At 26.1% G+C, this 14,157-nt stretch overlaps 2 protein-coding genes across 2 annotated transcripts; both read left to right on the top strand.

The window, feature by feature from the left end:
• Positions 1 to 946: 946 nt before the first annotated feature.
• On the top strand, positions 947 to 1,243 carry LOC106311395. The gene has a single exon (XM_013748583.1). The coding sequence runs from the start codon at positions 975 to 977 to the stop codon at positions 1,212 to 1,214; it is 240 nt and encodes a 79-aa protein (XP_013604037.1). The 5' UTR covers positions 947 to 974; the 3' UTR covers positions 1,215 to 1,243.
• Positions 1,244 to 9,925: 8,682 nt separating this feature from the next.
• LOC106311384 lies at positions 9,926 to 10,296 on the top strand. The gene has a single exon (XM_013748574.1). It carries the CDS (start codon positions 9,954 to 9,956, stop codon positions 10,191 to 10,193), a length of 240 nt encoding a protein of 79 aa, XP_013604028.1. The 5' UTR covers positions 9,926 to 9,953; the 3' UTR covers positions 10,194 to 10,296.
• Positions 10,297 to 14,157: the final 3,861 nt, after the last annotated feature.

The raw sequence follows: 14,157 nt of genomic DNA, 5'->3' as shown, positions 1-14,157 counted from the left end.
AATTTTTTAAAAAATATTGACATTTATTTATTTAAAGAATATTACTTTTAATTCCTCTAAAATCTTCTTAGGATACCTTAAGAAATTTATATTTAAGATTTTATTTTTATATATTACGAGTATATTTAATATGAAGGAATTGTCTTTAACTATATATAAAATTTAAGTTCAAAATTTGATGGCACATTCTATAATATACCAGTAGATGCAAGATAAATTATAAATATAACGATTCTATTTTAATAGAATAAATGCTACAAAATATACATCCAAAATAGATATCTGACAAAACATGGACTAAGATCATATTGTAACTTCATTTCCATGCTAGAATGGATTGAAATAAACATTGCATTTTTAATAATAAAAACTACATGAAAAAAAATCCCAAAAGATAAAAAAGTGATTGTTTTTCAGTGATATATAGAAATTGGTGTTCAATATATTATAATCTAAATATTTATATGGTATGAATTAATCCTACACAGATGATATACCTTCATCTAAGTTTCCAAAAAACAAAACAAAATCTATTAATTAGACATGAAATAGTCATTTTATAAATAGAGATGTATGTTCATATCATGACACATTTATTATGTACCAAATTTCTGCTATTACATATAATAAGATCATATAGTAAGTTCATTTCCATACTAGAAGGGGTTGAAATAAAATTTTCATTTCAAATTAAAAGCTTAATGGAAAATAATCCCAACAAATGAAACATATATAGAGTATTTTTTACAGATATATAGAAATTAGAATAAAATAGATTATAAACAAAATACTGCTTTTATATGTATTACTTACACCTAGATACCATACCTTCAAATTTATGTCCAAAAATAAAATATATAAAAAAACTTAATTCTACCAATAAGCAGTCAAGTTATAAATAGGGATGCAAGTTCACTATCATGACATATTCATTCCTATACATTAACCAGAAGAAAAGCACATATAAAAGAAAGATGAGTAAAATTTTGAGCATGGCATGGATAATGATGATGATATTAACATTGATTGTTATCGAAGGTGAAGCAAAATCGGAGTCGGAATGCAATGTGATTTGCCGTCCTCATTGCAAAGCTTTTGGTTCAGCAGGAGAGTGTTCCGACTGTCATAAAAAGTGTAATCAATCTCCACCATCTCTAATGACAAAGATTCTAAAGAATCAACACAACAGCAAACAAGATGACTTAATTAAATGATCTATAATAAATACGATAAATGTATTGATGGACGCTTATCCCAGATTTCTTGTATTGATTATGTATTATCTATTTAATAATAATATAAATATTATTTAAATATTTAACTATACGACATATAAACATAACTACTGGCGGAAATCCATTTTCTTACATCAATAATTGTACACATATTTCTAACTAAAAGACACTTATTTTTGAAGTGATATGAGGTTAATATTTTGTCTAAGTTATGTTATCTTTTATAACAAAATATCAACGTTTAACCCGCGCTTGCAAAGCGAGATATTAAATTTTGTAGATAATTTATGTTTTTAAGTTTTATTCATATCTTTTATTTTAATTTTGTACACAATATATTTTCAATTATGTTAATATATTAGTTAATCCTTCTTATATTGTTTTAGTTTTCTTTTATGAGATTTAACATCTCTTATTTATTTTTTCGTCTTATGTAGTTTTAATTTTCTTAAAGGTTATTATAATAAGAACGAGTTAATATTTTCGTTTAACATTCAAATACCTGATAAAATTTCTGCACGTTTCATAAAATAACCCGCAAAATATCGCAATCATAAGATTATCATATGTAACCCGATGATAACTAAATTATTTAAAGTATTCGTGAATAAATATATAGGATATTTGGTTATATAGCATTTATTATTATTGGTTTAAAATACTAAAACTTGAAACCAATTTAAATTTATAAATGATTGTGTAAAACATTGAATGAAATGGCGTATTAATTAAACATTAAAAATATTCTGAAGTTTATATGAGAAATAAGTTAATATATTCATTCAACAAATTTCAAATTTGTAAATATTTTTCATGTTTGATAGAAAAATCTGAAAGTTGCATAAATATTAATATACAGTAACTTGACTCGTCATAATTAAATAATATACTTATTAGTTTTTTTGTATGCTATGTTTATGAAGTCAATATATACTAATCTATTTTTAGTATAATAAATTTAAGAAAATAAAAATATTTTATAAAAAAAAAAAAAAAAAGTTGTGGAGATCAATTGCACCCAAATATTTATATTTAATAGGCCATATATTGGGTACTTTTTTTATCGGCAACTTAAACAGACTCATATAGACTCTGCAAACCAAACTTGTAGCTCCGCATCCATATGGATAACAAACGGAAATTGTTTTCTTGCATTGCATGCGAGATTGTCCGCCCCTTAATTTTGCGTCAGTGGTATATGAATGAGCTCTGAATTATTGAAACTTTTCTTTAAGATTTTTATATCTTCCAAATAACTTGCAAATGTTGGTCATTCTTCTGGCTCCAAAACCATCTTCACTAATGGAGAAAAACCTGTTGCAAATGTGACAGTAAACTGTCTTAGATTCCTTATACATTCTATTGCCCCAATGAGAGCCCATATCTCCGAATGAAGTGGTGACTGACTCACTCTTGTATTCCTTTTTCCCATTAAACCATCATAACCTTCCAGTGTGCTATACCACCTTTGTCCCCAATAAATTTTCTGAATTTTCAATGATCTATTCGTAAAACACCATCTACTTGGAATAGACGGTACTATTGCTTCGGTAATATTGCTTCTACTAGTAATCAGGTTTGATTGATTCACTATGTAAGTGAACTTCGTGCCTCAGCTGAAAATAATATGTTTATGAAATAAAAATATACTAATCTATTTTTAATATAATAAATTTAAGAAAATAGAAATATTTTATAAAAAAAAACAAAAAAAGTTGTGGAGATCAATTGCACTCGAATATTTATATTTAATAGTCCATATATTGGGTACTTTTTTTCTGCAACTTAAATAGACTCATATAAACTCTGCAAACCAAACTAGTAGCTCTGCATCCATATGGACAACAAACGACATTTGCTTCCTTACACTGCGTGCAAAATTGTCCACCCTATAATTATGCGTCCGTGGTATATGAATGAGCCCCGAACTATTGAAACTTCTGTTCAAGATCTTTATATCTTCCAAATAACTTGCAAAGGCTGGCTATTGTTCTAGTTCCGAAACTATCTTCACAAACTGAGAACAATCTGTTGAAAATGTAACAGTAAACTGTCTTACATTTCTCATACATTCTATTGCCCAAATGAGAGCCCTTATCTCCGAGTGAAGTGGCGACTGACTCGCTCTTGTATTTCTCGCTCCCATTAAACCATCAAAACCATCCAGTGTGCTATACCACCCTTGTCCCGAATAAATTTTTTGAATTTTCCATGATCCATCCGTAAAACAGCATCTACCTGGGATAGACGGTACTATTGCTTCTACTAGTAATCGGGTATGATTGATTCACTGTGTAAGTGAATTTCATGCCTCAGCCGAAAATAATATGTTTATGAAGTCAAAATATACTAATCTATTTTTAATTTAATAAATTTAAGAAAATAGAAATATTTTATAAAAAGTAAAAAAGTTATGGAGATCAATTGCACACGAATATTTATATTTAATAGGCCATATAATGGGTAATTGTTTTGTCAGGAACTTAAACAGACTCATATAGACTCTGCAAACTAAACTGTTAGCTCCGCATCTATATGGACAACAAACGACAGTTGCTTCCTTGCACTGGGTTCGAGATTCTCCGCTCCTTAATTCTGCGTCTGTGGTATATGAATGAGCTCTGGACTATTTAAACTTCTCTTCAAGATCTTTATATCTTCCAAATAACTTGCAAATGCTGGCCATTCTTTTGGTTACGAAACCGTTTTCACCAACTGAGAACAATCTGTTGCAATTGCAAATGTAACAGTAAATTGTCTTAGATTTCTCATACATTCTATTGCCCAAATGAGAGCCCCTATCTCCGAGCGAAATGGCGACTGACTCCCTCTTGTATTCTTCGCTCCCATTAAACTATCAAAATCTTCCAGTGTGCTATACCACCCTTGTCTCGGATAATTTTTTTGAATTTTCCATGATTTATTCGTAAAACACCATCTACCTGGGATAGACGGTACTATTGCTTCTACTAGTAATCGGGTTTGATTGATTCACTGTGTAAGTGAATTTCGTGCCTCACCCGAAAATAATAACTCTATTTCTGCCAATTTGAGAGTATCTCTAGGATCAATATCCAAATTGCTAAAGACTTTGTTGTTTCGTACTTTCCATATGTACCGTAAGATCCATGCAAATTGATGATATTTCAATTCTGGATAAACCCTCCAAAATAAATGATCCATATTTGCAAAAAGTGATTGAGTGGGAAAGATGTCCGGATTCGATCGAATTCGTGAGAGCGCCCAAACCTAAACCGTCGGTGGGCATTCACAAAATACATGATTTATGGATTCCTCAGGTGTTCCACATTGTATCTCTTTGTAGTCCTCGTGCTTTTAAATGATATTGGGTACATTTAGCATTAATGTAATATTTAGTATTTTTAAGAAATATATTACTTATTAACAGATTTCAATAAGTTTTTTTTTTAACGCTGATTTATTATGATCTTACAATTATGATATGAGAAAGATTACATAGACGATTCGACAACCGACAATACTACATGCCTTATGAAGACCTACGCCTAACTGCATCACCTGAGCCGTCCTATGAAGATCCACGCCTGGCCATATTTACTTGCACCGTTGAAGATCTCTTGTAAGCCTTTTTTCCGTAGTCTGCATAATTGTTTAATAAATCGCTCTCTCCGAGACTTGAAACCTGGATTTCCTGTAATCTGAAATAAATTGTATAGTCTGGGATTTCAATAAGTTATAATGACTTTATTGAAATATAGTCTAAGATATTATTTGACAAATTTTAATTTGGAAAGATAAAAAACGTTTACTAAGCGTTTCTACTAAATCACCACTGAAAAGGTCAAATTGTTTAATTGTTTCCCTAATGTACAAAAACGTAGATTGGAAACACCCTTGAAATACTATAGTGCGTAGTACTTTGATAATCCTTCCGTTTTTTAATATAAGTCGTTTTAGAGAAATATTTATGTTCAAAATTATATGACGTTTTCGGTTTTCTATGTAAAATTTATTAACACTTAATGTTATATGACCAATGATAATATACATTCTATTTTATTATTGGTTGATTTGTGGTTAGGTAAATAATCAATGATATTTTTGTTTAGAAAATATAAAAAAAATAATGATTTTTTAATCTATATGCACGATTCTAAAACGACTTATATTAAAAAAAACGGAGGGAGTACTAAACGTAATAAGACAAAGAAGCTATAAATTGCGAGTTAGTAATTAGGAAAAACTAAGTTAAGCAAGAGTGCAAGACAAAGAAGTAAAACATAAACGCTTCAAACTAATATATGTATCCAATGGGCAAATTAAGATCAATATAATTTTTATAACTAATCTAATTTAATTTCATATGTCGTGTAGTAATGAGTGTGTTAATGGTTTGCTTATATATATTCATCTCCTTATGATAAACTAGGGTCGGCCCGCCCTACGGGCGGGATATTAGTTAATTTGATATTCACTAAATGTTCGAGTTGAAATTTGTTTTAAGATTCAAAAATTTGGTTATCTGTTATGTGTTACTTATTAGTATGCGGTGGTATAGTTGTTTTTCGATTATTCTTGCTTTGGTATTGTATCAAATTAACTAATTGTCCATCTCATAATTATAGATGTACAAATGTGGATTTGTGATAAAGTTTGATGACAATACTGTTTTTTCTTTTTAATTCTTATTCATAGTGGAGTGTGCATGTGTCAGAAAGAGGCCTATAACAACTTTTATGTTTTTGCGTATGGATTTTAAATATATATTATTTTGTATAATGCATACTTGCTCTACAACATTTGCTTGTAAACTAAAAAAACTGTTTTCTATATTTTTAAAAGAGAAAATATTTAGTCTATAATATAACATGGACATATGTATTGACTATATATAGAAGTTGGGTGTTATTTTAAAATGACATATGTATAGAGGTTTTTCAACCATTACTTCACTGGCACAAAACATTTATAACTGTAAATATCTTCTTTTAAAAGCAAAACTAATAAAAACGTGTACAACAAATGTATTTTGATATATATTATATGCATCAAGTTATAAAGGTTGGAAACATTGCAAAACTGTTTGGAGCAAAGTTTTTAACTTCACGATCTTCATCTTGACGTCAGTTCAGTGTCGGCCCTGGCCACAAGCAGAAGAAGCATGGGCTTCCAGCCGACACGATAATAAGTATTTTCGCGGCCACATATTTATAAAAAGTGACTTCAGCCGAGTGGTTCTAAGAGAAATTACCAATGCTAGAGTTACTGGGTTCGATTACCCCTGACTGCATTCATTTATTTTGGCTCCAAATATAAAAATGGGACACGTGTCACTCCCATAACGCACGACTTGATGACGTGGCTTCACGGGAGAGAGGCGAACATTTCTTTATATATATAGATTAGAGTTATTTTTTACATGTAATTTTAGTTATATATAACTAAAACTTGGTTTTATTTGCAAGCAAAAAACATATATCCGTACATAGCACGGATCAATACTAATATTTATATAAACTTTATAAACACTAATAATTAATTTATGTTTATATTGGGACCATATATTAACTTAAGATTTTTAAAAAAATTATTATCTTATTAATTTATCGAATTGTATCATATATTATATTGGCCCAACTCAAGACCGGTGAAATTTTTTTAATTTATAGTATTTATTAATTTGTCGAATATTAATTTAAAGAGTTTCAATTGTATACTAAGATGAGACCACGCTTTGCGTAGGGTGAGACATGCATAAAAATCATATATTCAAATTAGGGTTGTTCAATCTAGATTTTGGTATGGTCTCGGCTCAGTTTTTCGATATTTTGGTTTATAAAAATTAGATACCATATTAAAAGCATATCTATTTTGGTTTGGTTCAGTTTATATATTGTTGGTTTTTGCTTTATTAAATTTTAAGTATTGTCTTGGTTTAGTTTTCGATATTTTACTTTGCTTCGGTTTATATAATGTCGGTTTTTGGTTTATTCAATTTTATACCAAAAAAACTCAAACTATATTTATCTTTTATTAAATTTTGTCAATTAAATTGTGTATGATTAAAAATCAAATGTATTAAATACTACTCTAATTTTTAAATAGAATGTTTTCTATTATTAAAACTAAAGTACTTTTTGGTACTATTTGACAACTTGAATAGCAATATATTTTAGCTGACCAAAAAAAAAATAGCAATATATTTTAATATTGTTTGGCAACATGGATATCAATATTTTTAAGTATTTTCTTTTATTTACACATTTGACCATTGCATTCACAATAAATAACTACTTCCTAACCAAATCGAAATTAAGTAGTTCCTATTAAAAGTAGATAACCGTTTCCTATATACAACTCCAATATCACCTGAAAATATGTGCTAATCAATTTACTAAATTGCATGTATTAGAATACGAAAGCCTTCTTTAATAGAATCAAAGCTAATAGAGATATTTACGGTGGAAAGATAAGAGAATAAGAAGAAATCTAGAGTTTAATGTTTTTACGTGGGAAATAAATAGTATATTCAAAGAATATTCAAAGAATAAGGTAAAATTACATTGTTTCGATATCTAAATTTGAAATAATAACTTCTCAAATATAATTAAATGGAAAACTAATCTGCCGTGATATGAAAAAGGAATATACTCAATTAGCTATCAACCCTACAATCAAGCAATGTCTTTTAGATTAGATTTCCCTACTAATATCTAACGTGCACACCAATTTTCCTAACCATATACGTATACATCTAATATGAAGAACTGAACTAGTGAAATAAATAAAGTGGGGCTTATTGGATTAGGGATTTCATAGAAAAATAAAATTTTGTGAAATCCTCCCTTATTGAATATGGTATTAATAAAAACCTTTACAAATCTATAGTTATTGGATATAGCATTTGTAGATTATAAATTTTTCCTTATTATTATTATAAATTATAAATTTTATTTATAAAAAGTTAAAAAAATAAAATAAATTAAAATATAATATAATTAATAGATACTCCTAAATATAAAGGAAAAAATTAATAAGATTTCAATTTTATTATATATGTTATTTATAAAAATATAAAAAGGAACTAAAGTAAAATATAATTAACATAAAATACTAAATAAAAAATAATTTGTTTTAATAAATGTAATATTATAATTCATTAATGGTACCTATGTAATCAACCATCATAAAAACTAATATGCGTGTGACACGTAGGAAACTGACTTCTCAAATAATATTATAGAGATAAGTGAATATTGGTTATAAAAATATAATAGTTGTAGTAAGAGGGTTTGTAAAATGAAAATTATACCATTAATGAAAATGTTAGTTTAATTTTAAGTGGTGAAACTTGTAATATCCCACTTGATTATAAGGTTATTTTCCAAATGTACTTCTATTTTAATAGAAAAGATTTTAAATAGTAAATATTAAAATGTATAATACAACATAAAGACTTTTTTACTTCATCACATATATGAAATGAAAAAACTTAAATGAATACATAGTTGTAAGAAATTAGAGTGTAATCACCACATAAATTTATAGTTGTAAAATATACATGCTCGTTATGTTAAAAATATTATATTATTTTCTCACAAATAAATGTTATATAATCCATAGAATAGTTCCAAAATTACCAAAGCAAAAAAAAATTCGACTACATTTCGGAAAATATGATATTTATATGGTATAGATATTTATATGGTATGAAACTAAACTCATTGACTGTGAAACTGAATATAAATTCTTGTTCAATTCTTTTTAAAAAATGTTGAAATTTATTTATTTAACGAATATCACTTTTAATTCCTCTAAAATCTTCTTAGGATATCTTAAACAATTTATATTTAATATTTTATTTTTATATATCATGAGTAAATTTAATATGAATGAATTGTCTTTAACTATATATAAAATTTAAGTTCAAAATTTGATGGCACATTCTATAATATATCAGTAGATGCAAGATAAATTATAAATATAACGATTCTATTTTAATAGAATAAATGCCACACAAAATACATCCAAAATAGATATCAGATAAAACTTGGACTAAGATCATATTGTAACTTCATTTCCATGCTAGAATGGATTGAAATAAACATTGCATTTTTAATAATAAAAACTACATGGAAAAAAATCCCAAAAGATAAAAAAAAAGTGATTGTTTTTCAGTGTTATATAGAAATTGGTGTTCAATATATTATAATCTAAATATTTATATGGTATGAATTAATCCTACACAGATGATATACCTTCATCTAAGTTTCCAAAACACAAAACAAAATCTATTAATAAGACATGAAATAGTCATTTTATAAATACAGATGTATGTTCATATCATGACACATTTATCATGTAACAAATTTCTGCTATTACATATAATAAGATCATATAGTAAGTTCATTTCCATACTAGAAGGGGTTGAAATAAAAATCACATTTCAAATTAAAAGCTTAATGGAAAATAATCCCAACAAATGAAACATATAGAGAGTATTGTTTACAGATATCTAGAAATTAGAATAAAATAGATTATAAACAAAATACTGCTTTTATATGTATTACTTACACCTAGATACTATACCTTCAAATTTTTTGTCCAAAAATAAAATAAATAAAAAGACTTAATTCTACCAATAAGCAGTCAAGTTATAAATAGGGATGCAAGTTCACTATCATGACATATTCATTCCTATACATTAACCAGAAGAAAAGCACATATAAAAGAAAGATGAGTAAAATTTTGAGCATGGCATGGATAATGATGATGATATTAACATTGATTGTTATCGAAGGTGAAGCAAAATCGGAGTCGGAATGCAATGTGATTTGCCGTCCTCATTGCAAAGCTTTTGGTTCAGCAGGAGAGTGTTCCGACTGTCATAAAAAGTGTAATCAATCTCCACCATCTCTAATGACAAAGATTCTAAAGAATCAACACAACAGCAAACAAGATGACTTAATTAAATAATCTATAACAAATACGATAAATGTATTGATGGACACTTATCCCAGATTTCTTGTATTGATTATGTATTATCTATTTAATAATAAGATATTATTTAAATATTTAACTATACGACATATAAACATAACTACTGGCGGAAATCCATTTTCTTACATCAAGAATCGTACACGTATTTTTAACTAGAAGACGCTTATTTTGAAGTGATATGAGGTTAATATTTTGTCTAAATTATGTTATCTTCTATAACAAAATATTAACGTTTAACCAGCGCTTGCAAAGCGAGATATTAAATTTTGTAGATAATTTATGTTTTTAAAGTTTTGTTCATATCTTTTATTTGAATTTTTGTACACAATATATTTTCAATTATGTTAATATATTAGTTAATCCTTCTTATATTGTTTTAGTTTTATTTTATGAGATTTAACATCTCTTATTAGTTAATTCGTCTTATGTAGTTTTAATTTTTTTAAAGGTTATTATAATAAGAACGAGTTAATATTTTCGTTTAACATTCAAATACTTGATAAACTTTTTGCACGGTTCATAAAATAACCTGCAAAATATCACAATTATAAGATTATCATATGTAACCCAATGATAACTAATTATTTAAAGTATTCATGAATAAATATATAGGATATTTGGTTATATCAAATTTATTATTATTGGTTTAAAATACAAAAAATTGAAACCAAATTTAAATTTATACAGGAATGTATAAAACATAGAATGAAATGGCGTATAAATTAAAAATCAAAAATATTCTGAAGTTTATATGAGAAATAAGTTAATATATTCGTTCAACATATCTTAAATTTGTAAATATTTTACATGTTTGATGGAAAAATATGAAAGTTGCATAAATATTAATATACATTAACTTGACTCATCATAATTAAATAATACTAGGTGACTTTTCTGTACTCATGCACGGGTATATATATTTCTAAAGTAAATGTACCATAATAATTGATAGCTATTTACTTTTAATTTTAAATTAATTTATAATTTGTATGCATCATTTATATTTATAATATTATATTACTTTAATAATACATATGATTTTATATATGTTATATTTAATCGGTTTTGTTGTTTTTACAGTTAATTTAGTTATCATTTGGGTAATTTGGATTGCATCTCTGAATTCAACTATAATATTTTTAATTCTAAATATATTAAAATTTTGATAAATTTCTTATTTGCATTTAGGTGGTTGTTGTCTTAAATATGTAAATATATTTTATGAAGATTATGTATAACTTCAGATATATTGGGCTTAGAATAAAATAAAAAAAAATAAACTAAAGTGTCTGATCCAAATTACATAAATTAATATAACGCTAATATATTGAAGTCTCATGCATATATATAAATTTTAGAAAAGAATTAAATTGTAACAATTGGTTAATATTTTATTTTCATTTTAATATGTTTTTAGTCATCCTATGATTTATATTTATAAAATAAATTATTGTTCTTATAAAATTATATATTATTATCGTAGTTAAATCTATGATTTTAGATATAAGTTAGATTAGTCGAATCACTCATATTATGATTATATTGAGTTACATATATTTTTTAAAAATTCAAATGAAATATAATTATTGTTATTATAACTAAGTCAAATCAAATCAATTTTATTTATCGTTTAAATGTGCATGTATTTTCATAATATTTATTAAATTATATGTTAATGTTTTTAAAAATATATTATAAAATAAAGTGATGCTCAATGGGAAGTTACATACATAAGTATGTGATACATTTTTGGAAGCTCATGAACACATATTAATATTTACAATAATTCAAATAATTAATAAATTTTAAATAACTTTATGCCTTTAATTTATTGAATGGAAACTAAAATTTATTTTAAATAATATTAAAAATGGGAATTCAGATTTGCTTTGGTATTTTGATTACGGTTATATTAAGTTCCACAAACATAAAAACATAAGATTTAAAAGAAAATTTAATATTACGAAAACAAATAACTTTAATAATGATAAAATATAATATATCTACCTCATTAAACTATTTTGCAACTATTTGATCAAACGATTTTTATTTTAAAATTATTTTTAAATATCTCTTAAATATGAGTAGTAAACAAAATTGTGATTTTATTTGAAAATAATATTATATAAGTGAAATATAATTTATCGATATTTTTTTGCTGTAATTGGAAGATATTATAGTCAACAAAATATATGAAAAATAAATAAAACACTTCAATAATAATAATTATAAACTATTTTAAGTCAATTAAACATATATTAGTTTATGTTACTTAATTATTTTATGTAATCATCTAAGAAAATAGAGAGATATATAAAATTATTTCTATTACTTTGATTTTTTTTTGTATTGTTTAAAATTATGTTTTAAAAGAAATGTTATTTCTTTTTCTAATATCAAGATTATATGTGTAAATTGTTATTAATGAAATCACACTATATACAAATTTATATTTTTCATCTAAGAAAATATAGATATAAAGAAAGTATTTTATTACTTCAAAAGCATATTTTATGTTATTTAAAAATATTTTTTAAATGTAATATTACTATTTTGTGAACTTTCTTTTTTTTTTTGAAATCATATTATATATACATATTTTTTCATTTTCAATTTTTTTTTTAACTTTATATAAAATTTCCTTTTTTAATTATATGTATATGTTTTGGAAATTGTTTAAAAGGAAACTAAATAAAAAAATAAATAATAGTATTTAATATTTTTAATTCATTAAGGATATCCGTGTAATCAACCATCGTGAAAGTTAATGTGAGATCAACACATAGGAAATTGACTTCTCAAATAATATTATAGAGAAACTTATTAGTTTTTTTGTATGCTATGTTTATGAAGTCAAAATATGCTAATCTATTTTTAGTATAATAAATTTAAGATAAAAAAATATTTTATAAGAAACAAAAAAGTTGTGGAGATCATCAATTGCACCCGAATATTTGTATTTAATAGGCCATATGTATTGGGTACTTTTTTTGTCAGCATCTTAAACAGACTCATATAGACTCTGCAAACCAAACATGTAGCTCCGCATCCATATGGACAACAAACGACATTTGCTTTCTTGCACTGCGTGCGAGATTGTCCGCCCCTTAGTTCTGCGTCCGTGGTATATGAATGAGCTCTGAACTATTGAAACTTTTCTTTAAGATTTTTATATCTTCCAAATAACTTGCAAAGGTTGGTCATTCTTCTGGTTCCAAAACCATCTTCACCAACTGAGAAAATTTTGTTGCAAATGTAATAGTAAACTATCTTAGATTCCTTATACATTCTATTGCCCAAATGACAGTCCATATCTCCGAGTGAAGTGGTGACTGACTTGCTCTTATATTCCTCGCTCCCATTAAACCATCATAACCTTCCAGTGTGCTATACCACCTTTGTCCCCAATAAATATTCTGATTTTTCCATGATTCATCCGTAAAACACCATCTACTTGGAATAGACGGTACTATTACTTCTATTAGTAATCAGGTTTGATTGATTCACTATGTAAGTGAATTTCGTGCCTCAGCCGAAAATAATATGTTTATGAAGTCAAAATATAGTAATCTATTGCACCAGAATATTTATATTTAATTGGCCATAAACAGGGTTTGGGGTTTCAAAACATCGATTTTTTGTCGTATTTCATTTCTTATACAATTGTAATGCATACCATTGAGGATTCTTTGTATAGATGATCATAAACCATGAAATAACAAAATTTCAAAAAAAAATTGTAAGCATTCACTTTACCATTTATTAAAGTGTATAAGTGTTTCTCTTATGTTGTGTGGTTTTCGTTCATGCAATCGTAAAAGTGTTTGTTATTGGGTAAAACACCAAAGTTTGACTTCATAATCTGGTTAAGACACTTAATGAAGGTTATATACGTGTTATTCAATCCGCAAAACGTTGTTTTCGGTTAAAAACCCCTAGT

The sequence above is a fragment of the Brassica oleracea genome, chromosome C8 (genome assembly GCF_000695525.1).
Source record: "Brassica oleracea var. oleracea cultivar TO1000 chromosome C8, BOL, whole genome shotgun sequence".
Lineage (NCBI taxonomy): Eukaryota > Viridiplantae > Streptophyta > Magnoliopsida > Brassicales > Brassicaceae > Brassica > Brassica oleracea.
Note: the sequence above shows the minus strand (reverse complement) of the source record. Positions and strands in the feature narration are given on the sequence as shown.

Coding starts and splice junctions, on each gene's coding strand:
- LOC106311384 (XM_013748574.1), top strand. CDS start 9,954: ATGAGTAAAATTTTGAGCATGGCATGGATAATGATGATGATATTAACA.
- LOC106311395 (XM_013748583.1), top strand. CDS start 975: ATGAGTAAAATTTTGAGCATGGCATGGATAATGATGATGATATTAACA.